The sequence below is a fragment of the Hemitrygon akajei genome, chromosome 24, assembly GCF_048418815.1.
Source record: "Hemitrygon akajei chromosome 24, sHemAka1.3, whole genome shotgun sequence".
Classification (NCBI taxonomy): Eukaryota; Metazoa; Chordata; class Chondrichthyes; order Myliobatiformes; family Dasyatidae; genus Hemitrygon; species Hemitrygon akajei.
The window spans coordinates 26115129-26138502 of NC_133147.1; the positions used below are offsets into that span (position 1 = coordinate 26115129).

Here is a 23374-nt window from a genome sequence, read left to right on the forward strand (position 1 = left end):
GCAGGGGTCCCAGGACAGATCCCTGCGGCACTCCACAAGTCACCGACCTCCAGGCAGAATACTTTCCTTCCACAACCACCCTCTGCTTTCTTCCTTTAAGCCAATTTTTTATCCAAACAGGCAAGTTTCCACCTATCCCATGCTTCATGACTTTCTGTATGAGTCTCTCATGAGGGACATTGTCAAATGCTTTGCTAAAGTCCATGTAGACCACATCCACTGCCCTACCCTCATCAATTTCATTTGTTACCTCTTCAAAAAACTCAATCAGGCTCGTGAGGCACAATCTTCCCTTCACAAAGCCATGTTGACTATACTTCTCCAAATGCTCATAGATCCTATCCTTAAGAATCCTTTCCAGTAGTTTGCATACCACTGACGTAAGACTCACTGGTCTATAGTACCCAGGTTTCTCCCTATTACCTTTTTTATACAAGGGAACTATATTTGCCATTCTCCAGTCCTCCGGCACTTCCCCTGCAGCCAAAGAGGATTCAAAGATCATGGTTAATGCTCCTGCGATCTCTTCCCTCAATTCCCACGACAACCTGGGGTGTATCATATCCGAATCAATCTTAATGTTTTTAAGAAGATCCACCACTTCTTCCCTAATCTCCACATTGTCCAGCACACAGGCCCGCTCTACTTCGACCTCATCCTGATCAAGATCCTTTTCACTTGTGAATACGGAAGCAAAGTATTCATTTAGGACCTCCCCAACCTCCTCCGCCTCCAGGCACATGTTGCCCTCTTTATCCTTTAGTGGTCCCACCTTCGTTCTCATCATCCTCCTATTCTTCATATACGCATAGAATGCCTTGGGGTTCTCCTTAATCCTACACGCCAAGGCCTTCTCATGCCCCCTTCGAGCTCTCCTAAGTCCTTTCTTTAGCTCCTTCCTGGCTACCCTATATTTCTCATAAGCCCCTCCTACTTCCTGCTTCTTATATCTAACATATGCTTCCTTTTTCCTCTTGAAGAATTGACTCACATGTTCCGTCAGCCACAGTTCCCTTTTCCTTGCCTCAATGGGACAAACCTATCGTGAACCCAGCTCAAGTGGTCCCTAAACTTCTCCCACATTACTTCAGTGCTTTCCCCTTTGAACATCTGTTTCCAATTTACTCTCGCTAGTTCCTGCCTCATCCCTTCAAAGTTAGTCCTTCCCCAGTTAAGCCCTTTACCATTTCGTCTGATTTTATCCCTTTCCATAGCTATGCTGAAGCTAAGGGAGTTGTGGCCACTCTCACCAAAATGCTCCCCCACCAAGAGGTCTGTCACCTGACCAAGCTCATTACCCAGAACTAGATTCAGTATAGCCTCTCCTCTCGTCGGCTGGTCCACATACTGTGTCAGGAATCCTTCTCGAACACACCTGGCAAATTCAACCCCATCTATCCCCCTTGCACTCAGGAGGTGCCAGTCATAGAAAAATAGAAAATAGGTGCAGGAGTAGGCCATTCGGCCCTTCGAGCCTGCACCGCTATTCAGTATGATCATGGCTGATCATCCAACTCAGAACCCTGTACTTGCTTTCCCTCCATACCCCCGATCCCCTTAGCCACAAGGGCCATATCTAACTTCCTCTTAAATATAGCCAATGAACCAGCCTCAACTGTTTCCTGGGGCAGAGAATTCCACAGATTCACCACTCTCTGTGTGAAGAAGTTTTTCCTCATCTCAGTCCTAAAAGGCTTCCCCTTTATCCTTAAACTGTGACCCCCCTGTTCTGGACTTCCCCAACATCAGAAACAATCTTCCTGCATCTAGCCTGTCCAATCCCTTTAGAATTTTATACATTTCAATAAGATCCCCCCTCAATCTTCTAAATTCCAGTGAGTATAAGCCTGGTCGATCCAGTCTTTCTTCATATGAAAGTCCTGCCATCCCAGGAATCAATCTGGTGAACCTTCGTTGTACTTGCTCTATGGCAAGAATGTCTTTCCTCAGATTAGGGGACCAAAACTACACACAATACTCTAGGTGCGGACTCACCAAGGCCTTGTACAACTGCAGTAGAACCTCCCTGCTCCTATACTCTAATCCTTTTGCTATGAATGCCAACATACCATTTGCCTTTTTCACTGCCTGCTGTACCTGCATGCCCACTTTCAATGACTGGTGTACAATGACACCCAGGTCTCATTGCACCTCCCCTTTTCCTAATCGGCCACCATTCAGATAATAATCTGTTTTCCTGTTCTTGCAACCTCACATTTATCCACATTAAATTGCATCTGCCATGAATTCGCCCACTCACCTAACCTATCCAAGTCACCCTGCATCCTCTTAGCATCCTCCTCACAGCTAACACCGCTGTCCAGCTTCATGTCATCTGCAAACTTGGAGATGCTGCATTTAATTCCCTCGTCTAAATCATTAATACATATTGTAAACAACTGGGATCCCAGCACTGAGCCTTGCGGTACCCCACTAGTCACTGCCTGCCATTCTGAAAAGGTCCCGTTTACTCCCACTCTTTGCTTCCTGTCTGCCAACCAATTCTCTATCCACATCAATACCATACCCAATACCGTGTGCTTTAAGTTTGCACACTAATCTCCTGTGTGGGACCTTGTCAAAAGCCTTTTGAAAATCTAAATATCCACTGGTTCTCCCCTATCCACTCTACTAATTACATCCTCAAAAAATTCTATAAGATTAGTCAGACATGTTTTTCCTTTCACAAATCCATACTGACTTTGTCCGATGATTTCACCTCTTTCCAAATGTACTGTTATCACATCTTTGATAACTGACTCTAGCATTTTCCCCACCACCGATGTCAGACTAACCGGTCTATAATTCCCCGGTTTCTCTCTCCCTCCTTTTTCTAAAAAGTGGGGTTACACTAGCCACCCTCCAATCCTCAGGAACTAATCCAGAATCTAAAGAGTTTTGAAAAATTATCACTAATTCATCCACTATTTCTTGAGCTAGTGTTAAGCACTCTGGGACGCAGACCAGCTGGCCCTGGGGATTTATCTGCCTTTAATCCCTTCAATTTACCTAACACCACTTCCCTACTAACATGTATTTCCCTCAGTTCCTCCATCTCACTAGACCCTCGGTCCCCTACTATTTCCGGAAGATTATTTATGTCCTCCTTAGTGAAGACAGAACCAAAGTAGTTATTCAATTGGTCTGCCATGTCCTTGTTCCCCATGATCAATTCACCTGTTTCTGACTGTAAGGGACCTACATTTGTTTTAATCAATCTTTTCACATATCTATAAAAGCTTTTACAGTCAGTTTTTATGTTCTCTGCTAGCTTTCTCTCATAATCTTTTTTCCCTTTCCTAATTAAGCCCTTTGTCCTCCTCTGCTGGTCTCTGAATTTCTCCCAGTCCTCAGGTGTGCCGTTTTTCTGGCTAATTTGTATGTTTCTTCTTTGGTCTTGATACTATCCCTAATTTCCCTTGTCAGCCACAGGTGCACTACCTTCCCTGGTTTATTCTTTTGTCAAACTGGGATGAACAATTGTTGTAGTTCATCCATGCGATCTTTAAATGCTTGCCATTGCATATCCACTGTCAACCCTTTAAGTATCATTTGCCAGTCTATCTTAGCTAATTTACGTCTCATACCTTCAAAGTTACCCTTCTTTAAGTTCAGAACCTTTATTTCTGAATTAACTATGTCGCTCTCCATCTTAATGAAGAATTCCACCATATTATGGTCACTCTTACCTAAGGGTCAATATAAGGGAAGTTGAGATCACCCATAACTACTACCCTGTATTTCCTACTCCATTCTAAAATCTGCCTGCTTATCTGCTCCTCAGTGTCCCGAAGGCTATTTGGGGGCCTATAGATTACTCCCAGCACAGTGATTGATCCCTTCCTATTTCTGACTTCCACCCAGACTGACTCCGTGGACACTCCTTCTGCAGCGTCCTCCCTTTCTATAGCCGTGATACTATCCCTGACCAGCAATGCCACTCCCCGCCCTTTTCTACCTCCCATCCTATTCCTTTTAAAACACCTGAACCCCGGGACCTGCATCATCCAACCCTGCCCTTCCTCCAACCATGTTTCAGTAACGGCCACAACATTGTAGTTCCACGTACTAATCCATGCTCTAAGTTCATCCTCCTTGTTCCTGATACTCCTAGCATTGAAATAGACACATTTTAACCCCTTTAACTGACTACAATTATGTTTCGTCCCCTGCCTGTCCTTCCTCATCAACTCAGAACTCTTAGTATCATGCCCTTGTCCTTCTATCTTAATCCCTGCACTCACATTCTGATTCCCACCCCCCTGCCAAACTAGTTTAAACCCTCCCCAACAGCTCTATCAAAACTGCCAGCCAGGATATTGGTCCCCCTGGGATTCAAGTGCAACCCGTCCTTTTTGTACAGGTCACACCCACCCCAGAAGAGGTCCCAATGATCCAGAAAATGGAATCCGTGCCCCCTGCTCCAATCCCTCAGCCACGCATTTATCCTCCACCTCATTCTATTCTATTCTCACTGTCACGTGGCACAGGCAGTAATCTCGAGATTATTACCTTTGAGGTCCTGCTTTTCAACTTCCTTCCTAACTCCCTGTAGTCTTCTTTCAGGACCTCTTCCCTTTTCCTACCTATGTCATTGGTACCAATATGTACCACGACCTCTGGCTGTTCTCCCTCCCACCACAGGGTATCTTGGACGCGATCAGAAACATCCCGGACCCTGGCACCTGGGAGGCAAACTACCATCCGAATTTCTTTCCTGCATCCACAGAATCACCTGTCTGAACCACTGACTATAGAGTCCCCTGTCACTACTGCCTTCCTCTTCCTTTCCCTAGCCTTCTGAGCCACAGGGCCAGATTCTGTGTCAGAGGCACGGCCACTGTCATTTCCCCCAGGTAGGCTGCCCCCCCAACAGTACTCAAACAGGAGTACTTATTGTCAAGGGGTACAGCCACAGGGGTACTCTCTAGTACCTGACTCATCCCCTTCCGTCTCCTGACTGTGGCCCATTTCTCTGTCCCCCGTGGCCCCGGAGTGACCACCTGTCAGTAACTCCTCTCCATCACCTCCTCACTCTCCCTGACCAGATGAAGGTCATTGAGCTGCATCTCCAGTTCCCTAACACGGTCCCTTAGGAGTTGCATCTCGATGCACCGGGTGCAGATGTGACCGTCCGGGACGCCGGGAGACTCCAGGACCTCCCACATCTGACACCGACCACAGAAAACTGTCCTCACACACATACTACCTCCCATTGTAATCAACAACTGCCTCACCTCGACCCGTTACCGCCAAAGCCCTTTCACTCCGCTGCCCGCTCCCAACGCTGCCCGCTGGATGTGGCTGCCTTCTTTTTAAACTGTTCGCGCTCAACTGGCTGACGTCACGCGCCTGCGCGGTCCGGCCTCTCTCTTCCCCCGAGAACTCAAAAAGTCTTCCCGCTGGAAATCCTTAGGTGCTCTCCCGCGGCCTTCTTGCTCCAAATCAAAAGCCTGAGCATGAATCACCTGAGCTTGTCCCAGTTGGTGGGAGACTCTAATCTTAGCTGCTGCTTTCCTGCAACAGCATTGCATGCAGATGTGCTCAGTGGTGGGGAAGGCTTTTCTCAGCAGTTTCTGAGATACTCGTGCCCCATTCTGATGTTTGGTCTGAACAACTGAACCCCTTGAACATGCCTGAGTATTCTTATGCATTGAGTTGCTGTGACATGATTGGCTCATTAGATATTTGTATGAACGAGCAGGGGTACCTTATGAAGTGGCCACTAGCTGTGTATGGAGTGTGAGAGGTTGCAGCCCCCGTTTGAGTGCTTGAAGGAGCTGCTCCTCGAGTTCTGACTGCACATCAACCCCATGCTCATCAACCACAGTGACGCAGCACGGGAGGGTGTCACTCAGGGATCTCTTGGTAGGCTCGTTCTTGGGCCTTGCCAAGATGGCCACGCGCAGATCCAGGCAGCAGGCAGTCAAGGTCTCTGCTTGAGCCAACTGTCTGCCCTCTTCCAGTATTACATTCGAGCTGGAGCATCCATGGAAAGGTAACATGCATGTAATCTCTATGGCACAACGAGGGATTTCTGTGAATGGTGCACCACCACCTTCCCAACACCACCCCCCCCCCCCCACCAAGGGAATTGCGTGATTTGCAGACAACAGTAATCATATTTTAATTTGAAGTTGTTTAATTTACTGTTGTAAATCCCTGACCATCGTGTGCCTTTTGTACGTTCTAAAAAACACAGCATATACATTTGGCAAGAGTCAAGCACTGAAATCTCAGAAGGAGTCACATCTGGCTGAAGCCCAAGAGAAAGCACAATTTGACTCATCTAAAGGTTCTGAGGAAAAGGGGAACTATTACCAGCTGCCCTGAGAACAGAAAACGGTGTTTTACAGAGAGGCATAAGCTGCAAAAGAGAGGGACTTCAGATTTTGTGCAAATCTTTTATTCTCCACAAACAATGCAGATTTATTTTTAGATGTACAGTGAATCCACTGAGATAATGATTAAGTTTAAGTTACAACAACAGTAATGGTCATATGTAAAGAAATGCACCGCAATTACTTAACAAAGAAGTGAAAATAGAGAAACTGGTGGTAAGGAAGTGGTTTACGGCGGCTTTGCAGCACAGCAGAGCAGAAGGGCTAAAATAGAGAGTGTGGAAGAAAATTCTGAATAAAGTGTTAAAATATCTGAGTTGTTAACATCCTCCACCTTCATTTAATTAGCAATATCGCTAGTGCTGGCCTTAGTGCATAACACAACTGTGTAAAGAAGACAGTGAAGATCATAAATTGCAGGGAGGACCCTTGCAATCTCTCAAGCTAAGAAGTGTCCTGTTTATTCCCTCACAAACATAAAAATCAAATTATATCTTTCTACTTTAACAACTTATTGGATCTTAGGATTTAGTTAACCATGTATATATCATAAATAAAGATTCAGCATTCGGCCTGGGCTCTCAGCACACTTGCAATAATCCACAAAACGCTGGAGAAACTCAGCAGGCCAGGCAGCATCTATGGAAAAAATTACAGTCGAAGTTTTGGGCCCAGACCCTGCGGCAGGATAGCACTTCTTTTAACTTTGATGTAATTGACTTTCTGTGTGAAAGCATGAAAAAAGGATACGACTATTTTTCCTTGGAAAACTTGGTGATCTCACTGTTAGTGAATCATTCTTCCTTATTTTTGAATGAAGATATTCTCTAGTCACTTTGAAATCCGTGTAAAATGTATTTGTGACCAACTTGACTTGAATTTCCTTAGCAAATTAATTCCCCTAACATTTCACTCCAACCTTAAGCCATGAAGTCTAGTTCTAGTCTCACCCAGCCTCAGTGGAAAAGGCCTGCTTTTATCTACACCCCTCATAAATGTGTACACCTCTATTGAAACTCCTTTGGTTTCCTGTGCTCCAGGAATACGGTCTTAACCTACCCAACCTTTCCTCTAATTCAGGCCTGCAACTTTCAGCAACATCCTTGTAAATTTGCTTTGCATTCTTTCAATCTTATTGAAATATTTTCTGTAGGTAGGCGACCAGAACTGAACACAATGCTCCATATTAGGCTTCGCCAGTGTATTGTACAACTTCAACATAACATCCCAACTCCTCTACTGAATACCTTGATTTATGAAAGAGAATGTGCCATTCGTTTTATGACCCACCCTAACTGTGACCTTATCTATCTGAAGGAGATTGCTGTTGTATAAACCAGACAATGCCTGCAAATGGACGACTGACAGATGAAATACAGAATTTCAAAATCAGAACACGGTATTTAAAATCAATACCCTAAGACTGAAGAGAATGATATTTACAAATCTGAGTGCACATAATTGCGACAGAGCAACGTAGAGACCACTGTGAAACATTGCAGATCCATTTCTCACTGAGGAGAGGGATTGATCCCGACTATCCAAGAGTGGCAGCCAGACAGTCGCGACCAAAAACATAAGGAGAGTCCAACTGCTGTGCCAAGTATTCCGATAATCAGCCCACAGATCAAAACAGCAAGCTGGCTTGTATCCATTCCTTCAGCACTACTTATCTCTTCTGGTTCTGTGAACAAAGCACATACTCATGTTTTGAATGAGGAAATAGTTTTTAAATCAGTTTGAACAAAAATGCTGTACCAAAACTAAATTGTCCTCTTCCCCTTTTCCCTTTCTTGGATGAATATACTTTCCAATAGCGAAGTAGGTGTTCCAAAAGTTCCAGATGTCCAAAGTTTTCCTAAGATCAGCCCTAGATTGAGTTTAGATACAAAATTATGAGGGGTACAGATAGGCTTTTTCCACTGAGGTTGAGTGGGGCTACAACTCAAACATGAGGTCATGGATGAAGGGTGAAAGATGAAAAGTTTAAGGGGAAGATGAGGGGAAACTACTTCGCTCAGATGATTGTGAGTGTGGAACGAGCTGTTGGCAGATGTGGTGCATGCAAGCTTGATTTCAATGTTTAAGAGAAGTTTGGATAGGTACATGGATCTAGGGGTTTGGAGGGTTACGGTCGAGGGGAGTAGGCAGTTTAAATGGTTCGGCATGGACTAGGTGGGGCAAAGGTCCTACTTCTGTGCTGTACTTTTATATGACTTTATGACTAAATAGCTATTGATGAACAAAAACACTGTAGTGCAGAGGGTAGCACAATACAGCACCAGTGACCAGGTTCAATTCCTGCAGCTGTCTGCAAGTTGTTTGTATGTTCTCCTTATGACCAAATGGGTTTCCACCAGGTGCTCCGGTTTCCTCCCACAGTTCAATGGCGTACCAGTTGGTGGGTTAATCGGTCATTGTAAATTGTCCTGTGATTAGGCTAGTGTTAAATTTGGCAGTTGCTGGGTGGTACAGCTGGAAGGGCCTATTATGTGCTGTATCAATATTGGCAGCAGGGTTGATCAACATAAAACCCAAATAGTCTCACTGCATCCTCACGTTCCACTGGGAATTGCTGGATACTGAGTGTAAACAGGAACATGAGCTAGTTTTCTTCTCACTGACCTAACAGACCAACAAGAGGGTTAAAACCAATCTCGTCCAGGGTGGTGTGTTTCAGCCTTACCCCTCATTAGTGAATCTATGGCCAGGCTCCAGATTGGATTGGAGAGGTACAAGGTGCTGCCGGGCTAGCTAAAATATGCCAAGGGAAGCTTGTCGTTGTATTTGCTAAGCTCCTGATCTCAACAACACTTCCACTGGAAAATACTGTCAAGTCAGCACTGCAGGCAATGAGCTGAATTTCAGAGATTAGCTTTATTTGCTATGTGTACATTGAAAGATCAAAACATGTAGAGAAATGCATCAAATCATAACAGTGAGGATTGTGCTGAGGAAAGCTCGCAAATGCCACCACACTTCTGGTGCCAACATGGCAACCCACAACTCACTAACCTTAACCCATACATCTTTGAAACATGGAAGAAAAGCGGTGTGCCTGGTCAAACCCTATGCATTCACGGACAGAACATACAAACTCCTTACAGTCAGCAGTAGGAATCGAACCTCGATCTTACAGTTGGTGCTGTAAACCACTGCGCTAATCGCCGTGCTACTCTGCTGCCCTGTATCATTTACCCCAGAGTATTTTCAAAGTTCAAAAATTAACTTTAGTATCAAAGTACCTATCGTTTTCCTGTAGACGTATTCAATAAACCTATAGAATAATAACCACAACATTCTCTTACCCCAGTAAATTTCTCTTTCCTCTTTGCTGATGTTATGGAGCACTCTACAAGAGTATATGTCACCGTCTGCTGGCTGGATGTATGCGTAGTGGAGCACCTGAAATCGCCAATCTTTGCCAAATGAGACGTGTGAGGAGTTAACTTTGCCACTGACAGGCTGCCCGTTCTTCTGTAACGTTACGATCACGGCCGGTGGGAAAAAGCCGCTGACGAAACAGGTCAAAGTGTTTACCTCTCCGATGACAGCTGGTTTCTCTGAGTACAGATAGAGCTCACCGATTTCTAATTTAACAAATTAAAGATTTTTTTTGTCAGTTGTTCTAGATGATGATTATCTATTAATTTGTATCAGTCATAGATGCAAAGTTCAAAAGTTCAAAGTAAATTTATGATCTAAGTACATATATACAGCCCTCGATTTGATTTCTTGTGGGCATGCTTGGTAGATCCAATAAACATAAATGAATCAATGGTAGATCGCACCCAACAGGGTAGACTAACAAATTGTCTGTAAAATACAGCAAACTGTGCAAATACAGAAGGAAAAAATAATAACAAGAAACAAATAAGCAATAAATAGGGAGAACATGAGATGAAGAGTCCTGGAAAGTGAATCCATAGGTGTGGGAACATTTCAGTGATGGGGCAAGTGAAATTATTACCACTGGTTCAAGAGCCTGATGGTTGATGGGCAACAACTATTCCTGAATAAGGTGGTGTCAGTCCTGAGGCTCCTGTACCTCTTCCTGATAGCAGCAGCAAGAAGAGTGCATGATCTGCTGTTCTCCAAGATTGCTACTCACTGCTGGCAACACAACCATAGTGGGAAGATTGTCTAATGAAATTACATGGACTAGGCTGGCTATGCCAATTCAGTGTTACTGCAGAGAAATAAAGCAATCAGAAACATTTTGCTGCAGGCAGGTGAAGTGGGTTCTTGCTGATCTGCCATTGGACCCACTTTGACAATCAATGTTCACATCAGCCATCTGATGGAGCCATGGGAGAGGAACCAACTGCCAGTGTGATCCTGATACAACAAAGGATTAATTATGCCAGTGTGCCACAATGCCAGCCAATTTTGTAACACACTCTTAACTCAAATTTCCAACTAAAGTATTCAGTCAAATGATTGTCAAGAAGGCATTGTGATGTGTTGGCCATTGTTAGTTGAGGGTTGAGTTCAAGAGTTGCGAGGTAATGTTTAGACCATACTTGTTTGTGTTCAATTCTAATTGCTTCATTATAGCAAGGATGAAGAACTTTACAGAGGATGCAGAGGAGATTGACAGGATGGTGTCTGGATTAGAAAACATCTCTTACAAGGACAGGTTGAGTAGGTTAGGGCTTAACTCTTCAGAGAGGAGGAGGATGAGCAGTTACTTGATAGAGGAGTACAAGATAATAAGAGGCATAGACAGAGTGGACAGCCAAAGACTTTTTCCCAGGGTGGAAATGGCTAATGCAACAGGGCATAACTTTGAGGTGTTTGGAGGAAAGCACAGGGTGGGGGAGGGGTATTGTCGGATGGAGAGTTTTGAGTTCAAGAGCTGGGTGGTAATGTTGCAGCTCTGCAAAACTCTGGTTTGTGGGTGCGTGGAACACCCTGCCAGGGGTGGTGGTGGATGTGGATAAATTAGGGGCATTTAAGAAACTCTTAGAGAGGCACACAGATGAAAAGAAATTTGAAGGCTGTGCAGGTAAAAGGGTTTGATGGATCTGTGGTGTAGTTTGAAAGGTCATCACAACATGGTGGGCCAAAGGGCCTGTACTGTCTGTACTGTGAGCTAAATCCATACTGAGGACACTTTATTGGGCTGATGGTAATCAGTACACTGAGCTGCTCACGTTCCTATCTTGACTCACCGTTTGGGGGAAGCGAGTTTTTGATGAGCAACATCGCTTCATCCATCAGCTTCTTTCCAAATGCGATCACGCTGTCCTTATCTTCTGCCAACAGCTCTTCAACAAGGGTACGGAATGGTTCTAAGCTGGCCACGTGAAACTGTGGTCTCAGGAACGTGGTGTCACAGTAACCAATGCTTCTATCCTGAGTCTTCACCTCGCCTGCCCCATCTAGTAGGCGGGGGTCATCTGCAAGGAAGAAGATGACTGCCAATGTGTCTGTCTCTGAAAGGACAAACAGATTATTGTAAAAAAACAACTTTTAATCACATTGTCAATGTTCGCAACTAATGTTTAAACAATACTCAGTGGCCACATTAGGTATATGTACTCATTAACATAAATATCTTATTACAGAATCATATGGCAGCATAAAAACATGCCAAAATGGTCAAGAGGTTCAGTTGGCACATGTCGTAAATGGTGTGGAGTATTCGGGACAGAGGGACCTTGGTGTAGAAGGGTTGCACACAGAATGAACTATGGGGAGTATCAAAGGATAGTGAGACATCGCTGTACAAGGGCAAAAGACAAAATTCATAAGTAGTGGGACCTCAATGTACAAGGCTAGGACAAACACTGTTTAGGTTAGGGAGTGTTGAGGGATAAAGGGACCTCAGTGTATAAGGGTAGGACAAACACTGTTTATAACAGGGAGTGTCAAGGGATAGAGGAATCTCAGTGTCAAGGATGGGACAAACAGGAGAAAATCAAACAAGCATGAATGGAAGATAGTACAGTCGACGTTTCAGGCCAAGACCTTACAGCAGAGGGATACAGGGTCTTACTGAAAGGTCTTGGCCCGAAACTTTGACTGTACTTTTTCCATAGATGCTGCCTGGTCTGCTGAGTTCCTCCAGCAATTTGTGTGCATTGGAAGGGTAAGACAAACACTGTTTATTATAGGGAGTGTCAAGGGATAGAGGGATCTCAGTGTACAAGGGTAGGATATGCATATTGAATGGTGGTGATTGTCAAGGGACAGAGGCATCACAGTGTATAGGGCAAGACACACCATGAGTGGCAGGGAGAGTCGGGGTTCAAGTGCAATTTTGTGTACAAGCGTGAGAGACTATGTGACTGGTGAGGAGTTTCGAGAGACAGAGTGGCCTCAGTGTTCAAGGGTAGGACACACATCATGAATGGTGTGGAGAATCGAGGGAAAGAGAGACCTCGGTATACATACCCATAGTGAACAGTGGGCAGTGTTGAGTTTCAGAGGGTGTTGGCAATACAAGGGTGTTGGCACACACCGTGAATGACATGGCATATCCAGGGGCAGATGGTGTTCAAAGGTAGGGCACACACCACAAATGGTGTAGGGAGTCAAGGAACAGAGGAACTTCACTGTCAAAGGGTTGGACACACACACACAAACAGAGTGCTGGGAAGTGTCAACGGACAATGGGATTTCACACCGTAATCGTAGGACATACACACTATGAACAGTGGGGAGTGTCAAAGGACAGATGGACTAGGACGCACACTTTGGCTTTGCGGCATTCAGTGCAAGTTTGCTGTTGCAACACCACTCAACCAGCTGATCTATCTCAATCATCTAAAATTCTGCCAACAATAGTTGTGTCAACAGCAATTTTTCGAGGTAGCATTTGAACTGTGGCTAACCACACAGTTGTAAGTGTAGAGAGTAGGGCAGTGGGCTAAGCAAACATCCTTGAAATGAGCCAGTGGGTCAGCGAGAAGACGTTATTTCCAATCTGTATTGACCATGGAAAGTCAAGGATCCTGTTGCAGAGGGAAGTTCAGAGGCCCAGATTATGGGGCTTGTTGATTAGTACCGAGAACGTGATGGTGTTGAACCCTGATCTGTAATCAATAAACAGCGGCCTGATGTAGGTGTGGCTGATGTCCAGGTGCGGCAAGACTGAGTGTAGAGCCAGTGAGAATGAATCCACTGTAGACCTATTGTTGCGACAGACGAACTGCAGGAGTTTCAGGTCACCCTAGAAACTTGAAGTGGATGAGCTGCAGCAGCAGAACGCCATTAACGGAAACTCAGTGGCCATCTTATTAGGTACAGGAGGTACAAACGTCACTGGTGTCAACTACCAGCACAGTCCGAGGATTGTGCTGGACAGCCACCAGTGTCGCTGTGCTTTGGGCATATGTTCCTGGATCCTGGTTACTCCTTTTTTTGCTACCTTTGAGCAGTTTGATCAGGGCAATCTATGCAATTTCGATTGCTTAGCAAAGAATGCTGAATACTACTAGACCCCTGGTTTGATGTTTGAAATTCTCTGTGTTGTCCATTCACAAGTGTATTCTGTATAAACATTTTGATAGTAAATGTACTTTGAAACTTAGAATTACTTGCATTATACCAATGTTTTTTATGATCATGTCTTCTTAGGCTAAGGATGATATGTTACTACAGATTGTGAATATTTTTAATATGGAGTGGCTCTTGTACATCATTTACCACATGATGTTGACAAGAATGAGGTCTTGTTCAATGATGAGGAATTCCAATGCAACGGGAGACCAAATCTTAGGTATGGAAATTAAACACAAACACCTACTCACACTCACTGGCCACTTTATTAGACATCTCCTGTACCTAATAAAGTGACCACTGAGTGTAAGTACATGGTCTTCTGCTGTGCCATCCACTTCAAGGATCGACGTGTTAGGTGTTCAGAGATGCTCTTCTGCACACCACTGCTGGTACACGTGGTTATCTGAGTTAGTCGCCTTCCTGTCCACTTGAACCAGTCTGGCCAGTCTACACTGACCTCTCATATCGAATGAAGCTAAAGACTTGAACTCGTGAAGGAGGCAAGTGAAAACACAAGGTGTAGATCAATTGCCCATCCATCTTGTAAAACTCTATCAAGTCATCTGTCATCTTCTTTGTCTCAAAAGAGAATAGCCCTAGTTTGCTCAACCTACCTTCATAAGACATGTTCTCAAATTCGAGTAAAGCTCCTCTGCACCCCTTCTAAAGCTTCCACAACCTTCCTATCATCAGGGAATCAGAAGTGAACACTATACTTCAAGTGTGATCCAACCAGGGTTTCCTGAGGAAACTCACATCTAGAGTGCATGACTTCAAAATAAGCTATTGCTCATTTAGAATGGAGATGAGGAATTATTTTAAAGAGGGCTGGGAGTTTCTACTCTCTGTACTCCAGAAAGCTAAGGAGCCAGGGCCATTGGATATAATTAAGAGAAAGGTAGATGTTTGATCTACAGGGGAGCCATGAGTTGAGAACAAGAAATTGAGAACAAAATCATTAATCAAATAAACTCTTCTCAGGTTTCAAACTTGGTACAGGTACCAATTGAAGCCCGAGAAGAATTTATTTGTCATATATGCCGGGAAAGCACAATATCCTTTTTCAAATATTGGCCCCGGAATATTGAGAAAAATTCCCTTGCTCTTTATGTAGTGTGTCTTATGATTCACCCAAAAATAAGTCACCCATCTACATAAGTACACAAATCACAAACAGGATCCCACTCTGTGACAAGGTCAACCTTGTGTACATGGCAAGATCCCACTCAAAAGTTACACTTATACTTTACTTTATTGTCACCAAACAATTGATGCTAGAGCGTACAATCATCACAGTGAGATTTGTTTCTGCACTTCACACTCCCTGAAGTACAAATCAAAGTAAATATAATAAAAATTTAAATTATAAATCATAATTAGAAAATGGAAAAGGGAAAGTAAGGTAGTGCAAGTCAGGTCCGGATATTTGGAAGGTACGGCCCAGATCCGGGTCAGGATCTGTTCAGCAGTCTTATCACAGTTGGAAGGAAGTTGTTCCCAAATCTGGCCGTAAGAATCTTCATGCTCCTGAGCCTTATCCCGGAGGGAAGAGGGACGAAAAATGTGTTGGCTGGGTGGGTCTTGTCCTTGATTATCCTGGCAGCACTGCTCCGACAGCGTGCGGTGTAAAGTGAGTCCAAGGATGGAAGATCGGTTTGTGTGATGTGCTGGGTTATGTTCACGATCTTCTGCAGCTTCTTCTGGTCTTGGACAGGACAACTTCCATACCAGGTTGTGATGCACCCTCGAGGAATGCTTTCTACGGTGCACCTATAAAAATTTGTGAGTTTTTTTAGGGGACAGGCCAAATTTCTTCAGCTTTCTCAGGAAGTAAAGGCACTAGTGGGTCTTCTTGGCAGTGGACTCTGCTTGGTTAGACCAAGTCAGGTCATTTGTGATATTCACCCCGAGGAACTTAAAGCTTTTGACCTGTTCCACCTGCGCACCACCGATGTAGATGGGGTTGTGCGGTCCGCTACTCCTTCTGAAGTCAACAACCAATTCCTTAGTCTTGCCGACATTGAGGGATAGGTTATTGTCTTCGTACCATACCACCAGGTTCTTAATTTCCTCTCTGTACTCAGACTCAACATTACCCAAGATACGGCCTACAATTGTGGTGTCATCAGCAAACTTATATATTGAGATTGATGGAAGCTTGGCTACACAATCATGGGTGTACAGTGAGTACAGCAGGGGGCTGAGTACACAACCTTGTGGGGCACCGGTGCTCAGAGTGATTGTAGAGGAGAGCTTGTCCCCTATTTTTACAGCCTGGGTCCTGTCTGTGAGGAAGTTGAAGATCCAGCTGCAGATCTGAGTGCTAAGACCCAGGTTCTGGAGCTTAGGAATCAGTTTATTTGGAATGATGGTATTAAAGGCAGAGCTGTAGTCAATGAAGAGGAGCCTTACATATGCATCTTTATTCTCCAGGTGTTCTAAGGAGGAATGGAGTGCCAGAGAGATGGCATCTGCCATTGACCTGTTGCTCCAGTAGGTGAATTGCAAAGCGTCAAGGTTGACCGGTAAGTTATGGTTGATGTGTGCCATAACCAATCGCTCGAAGCACTTCATAGCAATTGATGTCAGAGCCACAGGTCGATAGTCATTCAGGCATGCCACCTTGCTTTTCTTCGGCACCGGGATAATCGTTGCCTTCTTATAACATGAGGGGATCTTAGACTAAAGCAGGGAGCAGTTGAAGATGTCAGCAAACACTCCAGCTAGCTCACTTGCACAGGCCTGGAAACCCGCCCCGGGACACCATCTGGGCCCGTTGCCTTGCTTGGATTTATCTTCAGGAAGGCTCTTCTAACATCTTCCTCGGTGACGAAAAATCTTGATGCCACCAGGTCCAGTTCATCCAGAGGGGGCGGGACACTCCTCTTCTGTTCGAATCGTGCGTGGAATACGTTAAGTTCGTCAGGAAGAGAAGCGCTTCAGTTATTGATATTTCCAGCCTTTTCTTTGCACCCAGTGATCTCATTTGGACCCTGCCATAGTCTACTGGCATCCCTCTGGTTAGCCTGGGCTTCCAACTTGGCTCGATATTGCCTGTTGGCGCCTTTAATTGCTTTTTGGAGTTCACGCCTGGATTCCATGTAGCAACTGGTATCTCCGGACCTAAAAGCCGCAGCTCTAGCCTTTGAAAGGGACTGGACCTCATGATTCATCCAAGGTTTCCGGTTAGGGAATACCCAGATCGTCTTGCGAGACACACAGTCCTCTGTGCATTTCCAGATAAAGTCCATGACAGCTAAGGCATACTCATCAAGGTTAGCTGCCGAGTCCTTGAATACTAACCAGTCTACCGATTCAAAGCAACAACATACCAACCAATCCATACACAATGGAAACAAGAGGGCACAGATTTCAAGCGAAAGGAATAAGTTATCAACGGGATCTGAGGGGATACGCTTTTTTTTCTTACATAAAGAATGGTCGATATCTAGAATGAGCGGCCAGTGGAGGCTGTGGAAACGGGCACAATCACTACGTTTAAAAGATATTTCAACAGACACGTAAAGGGGCAAGGTGTATAAGTATATTCAAAGTACATGTATCATCAGGATATGGTCCTAATGTTGTGCAAGGGGTGGTGGGATTAGCATACATGGGCAAAAACATCAGCAAACACATGGTGGGCAAAACGGTCCAGTTGTGTTTTGTGCAAGTCTATAACACTACAACAACCCCCATCCAGTCTGCACGTGGCAAACACCCATGCAACACGGGCAAAGCACAATCAAACAAATTCCCTTTCAATCCATAGCACAGCCCCCCACGCAACAAGTGCAGGGCAACATCCCACAACACAACTCCTCCCTCCCCATCCCTGCATGCCCACAGCAAGATCCCACCAACCATGTGCATGGAACAGTAAATCACAGTACCAACCCTTTGATCCACTCCAGAATCAATCTAACCCTTCCCTCACACACAAGCCTCCAGTTTTCTATCACCCATGTACCTATCTAAGAGTCTCTTAAATGCCCCTAATAACAACCCTAGCTGTGCCAGGTTACACACCCGAATACAGTACCTCTGACCCATACCTTCCTCTAAACATCTTAAAGTTATGCCCCCTCATGTTAGCCATTGCCACCCTGGGACAAAGTCTTCCACTGTCCACTCCATCCGTGTCTCTTATCATCTTGTACACCTTTATCAAATCACCTCTCATCCTCCTTCACTTCAAAGAGAAAAGCCCTAACTTGCACCTGAATGAGACACAAAAAATCTTCTCTGCATCTTCTCTAAAACTTCCACGTCCCAATTTAAATATCCTATATTAAACTTGGTTCTGATCCTTCCCAGACGGAATACAATAACGTATTCCAAGTGTGCTGGAACCAGGTAGTTTAACACCAAGCCAGCAAGACCTGAAGTAGTATGTGCTTTGCAAGATCCAAACGCTACCGCCCTCCCCACCCCAAGACACGGTTGGTCACCCCAGCGACGCCTACTCAGCAAGATCCCACCCTGAGCAGCAACTTTATGGCAGGTTGACCGGGCGGCGATCGCAGCGACAGGAATCGACTCACCGGCCACCGAGTAGGCAGACCCCGAACAGGGGACGAGGAGCAGGAGGAGCGCCCAAGCAGCGGGATAACGACCCATGGCTGAGACCGTCCCGAAAGCAAAAAGAGCGGCGGCAGCAGGAGGAGACGCCGCCAACATTCAACCCGCCCACCGACTTCGCAATCCTCCTCCTCGACCCAACGCAAGCCTGGTTTCACTTCTCCTCCGGCGGTAGCGGGAGCACCCCACCATTAGTGATGGCGCACGGTTTCCTAATGGAGCGTGCCCGGGGAGCGGGAACGGCCCGACGTTGGGGATGGGAATGGAGTTGAGGATGGGAGGGCGATGGATAGGAAGTTGTAGAGGATGGCAGGGGCGAGGGCCAGGCAGATGCAGTCAGAGGATGAGAGGGGCGGGGGATAGGCAGTTCTAAAGGATGGGGACAAGGGATCACTGTCAATCCTTCATCCCTCACATCCTCTGCAACTGTAGATGGGTCAATTGGACGCAAAGTTCCCTCTAATATTTTTTACAGCTGCGTGGACCAACCATTGTTCTGAGCAGGAAATTTTTACATGCCTTGAAAACTCTGCAACTCTTTTTTTTTGTAAATAACATAGGTACTATGAATATTTAGAATGAAATCTGAACACATACAATTTATTTTATTTATTAATAGTAAGGCATAATTAAATACAGCACAACATAGAAAATCTTGCTAGTTTCATAAACTTTTCCTTGCCTGTCTTTATCACAAATCCATTGCCTGTACACACCATCCAGATTAATTTCACATCCAGATGAATGATACTTCTTAGCCCTCATCAGATCATCCAAATGTTGAAACTACAACACACACAAAATGCTGGTGGAACACAGCAGGCCAGGCAGCATCTATAGGGAGAAGCACTGTTGACGTTTTGGGCCAAGACCCTTCGTCAGGACTAACTGAAAGGAAAGATAGTAAGAGATTAGAAAGTAGGAGGGGGAAGGATAAATGCGAAAGGATAGGAGAAGACCAGAGAGGGTGGGGTGAAGCTGAGAGCCAGACAGATGATTGGCAAAAGGGAGACAGAGCTAGGGAAGGGAAAGGATCATGGGATGGGAGGCCTAGAGAGAAAGAAAGAGGGAAGGGGAGCACCAGAGGGAGATGGAGAACAGGCAGAGAGAGAGAAAAAAAAAAGAGGAGGGGGAAAAAACTAAATACATTAGGGATGGGGTAAGAAGGGGAGGAGAGGGATTAATGGAAGTTAGAGAAATCAATGTTCATGCCATCAGGTTTTAGGCTACCCAGCCGGTATATAAGGTGTTGTTCTTCCAACCTGAATGTGGCTTCATCTTGACAGTAGAGGAGGCCATGGATAGACATATCAGAATGGGAACGGGACGTGGAATTAAAATGTGTGGTCACTGGGAGATCCTGCTTTCTCTGGCAGACAGAGCATAGGTGTTCAGTGAAGTGGTCTCCCAGTCTGCATCGGGTCTCACCAATATATAAAAGGCCACACCGGGAGCACCGGACGCAGTATACCACACCAGCCGACTCACAGGTGAAGTGTCGCCTCACCTGGAAGGACTGTCTGGGGCCCTGAATGGTGGTGAAGGAGGAAGTGTAAGGCCAGGTGTAGCACTTGTTCCACTTATAAGGATAAGTGCCAGGAGGGAGATCGGCGGGAAGGGATGGGGGGGGGGGAACGAATGGACAAGGGAGTCACGTAGGGAGTGATCCTTGTGGAAAGCAGAAAGGGGGGTAGGGAAAGATGTGTTTGGTAGTGGGATCCCGTTGGAGGTGGCGGAAGTTACGGAGAATTATACATTGGACCCGGAGGCTGGTGGGGCGGTAGGTGAGGACAAGGGCAACCCTATCCCTAGTGGGGTGGCAGACCATGGGGTGACGGCTGATGTGCGGGAAATGGGAGAGATGTGTTCTAGTCTGTTCCTGGATTTACATTTTGTTTAAGTCGTAAAACTGAATCCACGTTCACAGTCAGCACTAAAGAAAATTCCAACTGCCCAGCTACGAAGGCTATGTGTGCGGGAACATTTCAGTAACTGCGCGGCCACACATCTGCATAGTTTAGAGGGACTGCTCATTTCACCGGATGCTGTCCGACCTGCTGAGTTCATCCAGCTTGTTTATACATGTGGATTCAGAAGGGTGGCTTCAGGGGGGAGGGGGTGAGGACTGACAAGGGTGGGTGCATTCGGTGTTGAGCAGGTAGATGCAGAGGGTGCAAAGACTGAGACAGTTGCAGAGCATGGGATTCCGGTGTGGGTGCATTGAGTGTGTGTGTGACTGGTTGGAAGCTGATTACAGATGGTGGGACTGAGGGATTGGAGTACCGGTTGAGACTAACCACGTCTGTGCAAAGTGTGAGCAGGTGAATGTGGAGTGAGTGAGGAGGGGAGGTGCTGAGGTTAAGGGGGTGGGTTCAGAGATCTGTACTGAAGGGGTGTGTGTCTGTGAGGAGGCAGTGCAGACTGATTCTCGGGGGTGAAGAGATGGCTGCAGGAGGCGAGAGGGAATAAATGGAAGGAGGAATTGGTTTATGATGGGAGATGGTTATCGAGGGTGCCTGGGGGATTAGTGGGAAATGTGGGTGGGAGGGACAAATGGGAGGGGATGTTGTTGTGTGCCACTTCAATGGAGGGAATTTGTGGAGATCACTCTTGCCTCCCTCCTCCTTCCTAACCTTGCTTTCTTTGATCCACCTCATTTCCAACTTCCAAAGTCATGAACAGCATATTTAGGGTGAATGTGCAGCCTTTTTCCCAGCAATGGGGAATCAAGATCAAGGGGGTGTAGGTTTAAAATGAGAAGAGCTACAGAAGCCTGAAGGCACACACACAGCGATTCAGGAACAGCTTCTTCCCGTCTGTCATAATATTCCTAAAGGGAAATGAAACCATGAACACTACCTCACTTTTTTAAAAATATATATTTTTAATCTATTCAATATACACATTTACTTACTGTAATTGATTTACTGAGTTATTCAATTTTCTAAAATCATTTACTGCATTGTACTGGCACTGGTAATACACGCTGGTGAAAATAAACCCGATTCTGATCACTTGTAGTTTTACAACGGCAGTACAGAACAGAGACCATAAATTAGTGCAAAAAAAAAGTGAAGTAGTGTTCATGGATTCATGAATTGTTCAAAGATCTGATGGGAGAAGCTGGCTATTCAGTCTCCCGAACCTCATCCCGATAGTTGTAATGAGAAGAGGGCTTGTCCCAGTTGGAGAGCTAGAGGAATTGACAATATCCAAGCAGTTTCCTACCTCTGAGAATCTTTTCCAATAGCTTTCCCAGTGATGTAAGGCTCACTGGTCTATAATTACCCGGACTATCATTACTAACTTTTTTGGACAAGGGGACAACATTCGCCTCCCTCCAATCCTCCGGTACCATTCCCGCGGACAACGAGGACCTAGTCCTTGTCACCATCTAAAATTCTGCCAACAATAGTTGTGTCAACAGCAATTTTTCGAGGTAGCATTTGAACTGTGGCTAACCACACAGTTGTAAGTGTAGAGAGTAGGGCAGTGGGCTAAGCAAACATCTTGGAAATGAGCCAGTGGGTCAGCGAGAAGACGTTATTTCCAATCTGTATTGACCATGGAAAGTCAAGGATCCAGTTGCAGAGGGAAGTTCAGAGGCCCAGATTATGGGGCTTGTTGATTAGTACCGAGAACATGATGGTGTTGAACCCTGATCTGTAATCAATAAACAGCGGCCTGATGTAGGTGTGGCTGATGTCCAGGTGCTGCAAGACTGAGTGTAGAGCCAGTGAGAATGAATCCACTGTAGACCTATTGTTGCGACAGACGAACTGCAGGAGTTTCAGGTCACCCTTGAAACTTGAAGTGGATGAGCTGCAGCAGCAGAACGCCATTAATGGAAACTCAGTGGCCACCTTATTATGTACAGGAAGTACAAACGTCGCTGGTGTCAACTACCAGCACAGTCCGAGGATTGTGCTGGACAGCCACAAGTGTCGCCGTGATTTGGGCATATGTTCCTGGATCCTGGTTACTCTTTCTTTTGCCACCTTTGAGCGGTTTGATCAGGGCAATCTATGCGATTTCGATTGCTTAGCAAAGAATGCAGAATACTACTAGACCCCTGGTTTGATGTTTGAAATTCTATGTGTTGTCCACTTGCAAGAGTATTCTGTATAAACACTTTGATAATAAATGTACTTTGAAACTTAGAATTACTTGCATTATACCAATGTTTTTTATGATCATGTCTTCTTAGGCTAAGGATGATATGTTACTACAAATTGTAAATATTTTTAATATGGAGTGGCTCTTGTACATCATTTACCACATGATGTTGACAAGAATGAGGTCTTGGTCAACGATGAGGAATTCCAATGCAACTGGAGACCAGACCTTAGGTATGGAAATTAAACACAAACACCTACTCACACTCACTGGCCACTTTATTAGACATCTCCTGTACCTAATAAAGTGACCACTGAGTGTAAGTACATGGTCTTCTGCTGTGCCATCCACTTCAAGGATCGACGTGTTGGGTGTTCAGAGATGCTCTTCTGCACACCACTGCTGGTACACGTGGTTATCTGAGTTAGTCGCCTTCCTGTCCACTTGAACCAGTCTGGCCAGTCTCCACTGACCTCTCATATCGAATGAAGCTAAAGACTTGGACTCGTGAATGAGGCAAGTGGAAACATAAGGTGTATATCAATTGCCCATCCATCTTGTAAAACTCTATCAAGTCATCTGTCATCTTCTTTGTCTCAAAAGAGAATAGCCCTAGTTTGCTCAACCTACCTTCACAAGACATGTTCTTAAATTTGAGTAAAGCTCCTCTGCACCCCTTCTAAAGCTTCCACATCCTTCCTACAATAAGGGAACCAGAACTGAACACAAGTTCCTCAGGGTTTCCTGAGGAAATTCACATCTTGAGTGCATGACTTCAAAATAAGCTATTGCTCATTTAGAATGGAGATGAGGAATTATTTTCAAGA

General features: G+C 45.2%; 1 protein-coding gene across 1 annotated transcript; it reads right to left on the reverse strand.

Moving 5' to 3' along the window:
* Window positions 1-6390: 6390 nt before the first annotated feature.
* On the reverse strand, window positions 6391-18557 carry LOC140715982 (RLA class II histocompatibility antigen, DP alpha-1 chain-like). The gene is made up of 4 exons (XM_073028603.1): window positions 18395-18557; window positions 11516-11779; window positions 9650-9931; window positions 6391-8025 (listed from the first exon to the last, which is right to left on the reverse strand). Exons 1-4 carry the CDS (start codon window positions 18528-18530, stop codon window positions 7853-7855), a joined length of 855 nt encoding a protein of 284 aa, XP_072884704.1. The 5' UTR covers window positions 18531-18557; the 3' UTR covers window positions 6391-7852.
* Between the last annotated feature and the right edge of the window lie 4817 nt (window positions 18558-23374).

Excerpts from the sequence above, each read along its gene's own strand:
- LOC140715982 (XM_073028603.1), bottom strand. The coding sequence starts at position 18,530 with ATGTTGGCGGCGTCTCCTCCTGCTGCCGCCGCTCTTTTTGCTTTCGGG. Across the intron at positions 11,780-18,394 it reads GTCTGCCTACTCGGTGGCCG|AGACAGACACATTGGCAGTC; the intron begins GTGAGTCGATTC and ends TTGTCCTTTCAG. Across the intron at positions 9,932-11,515 it reads AAACTCGCTTCCCCCAAACG|AAATCGGTGAGCTCTATCTG; the intron begins GTGAGTCAAGAT and ends TTGTTAAATTAG.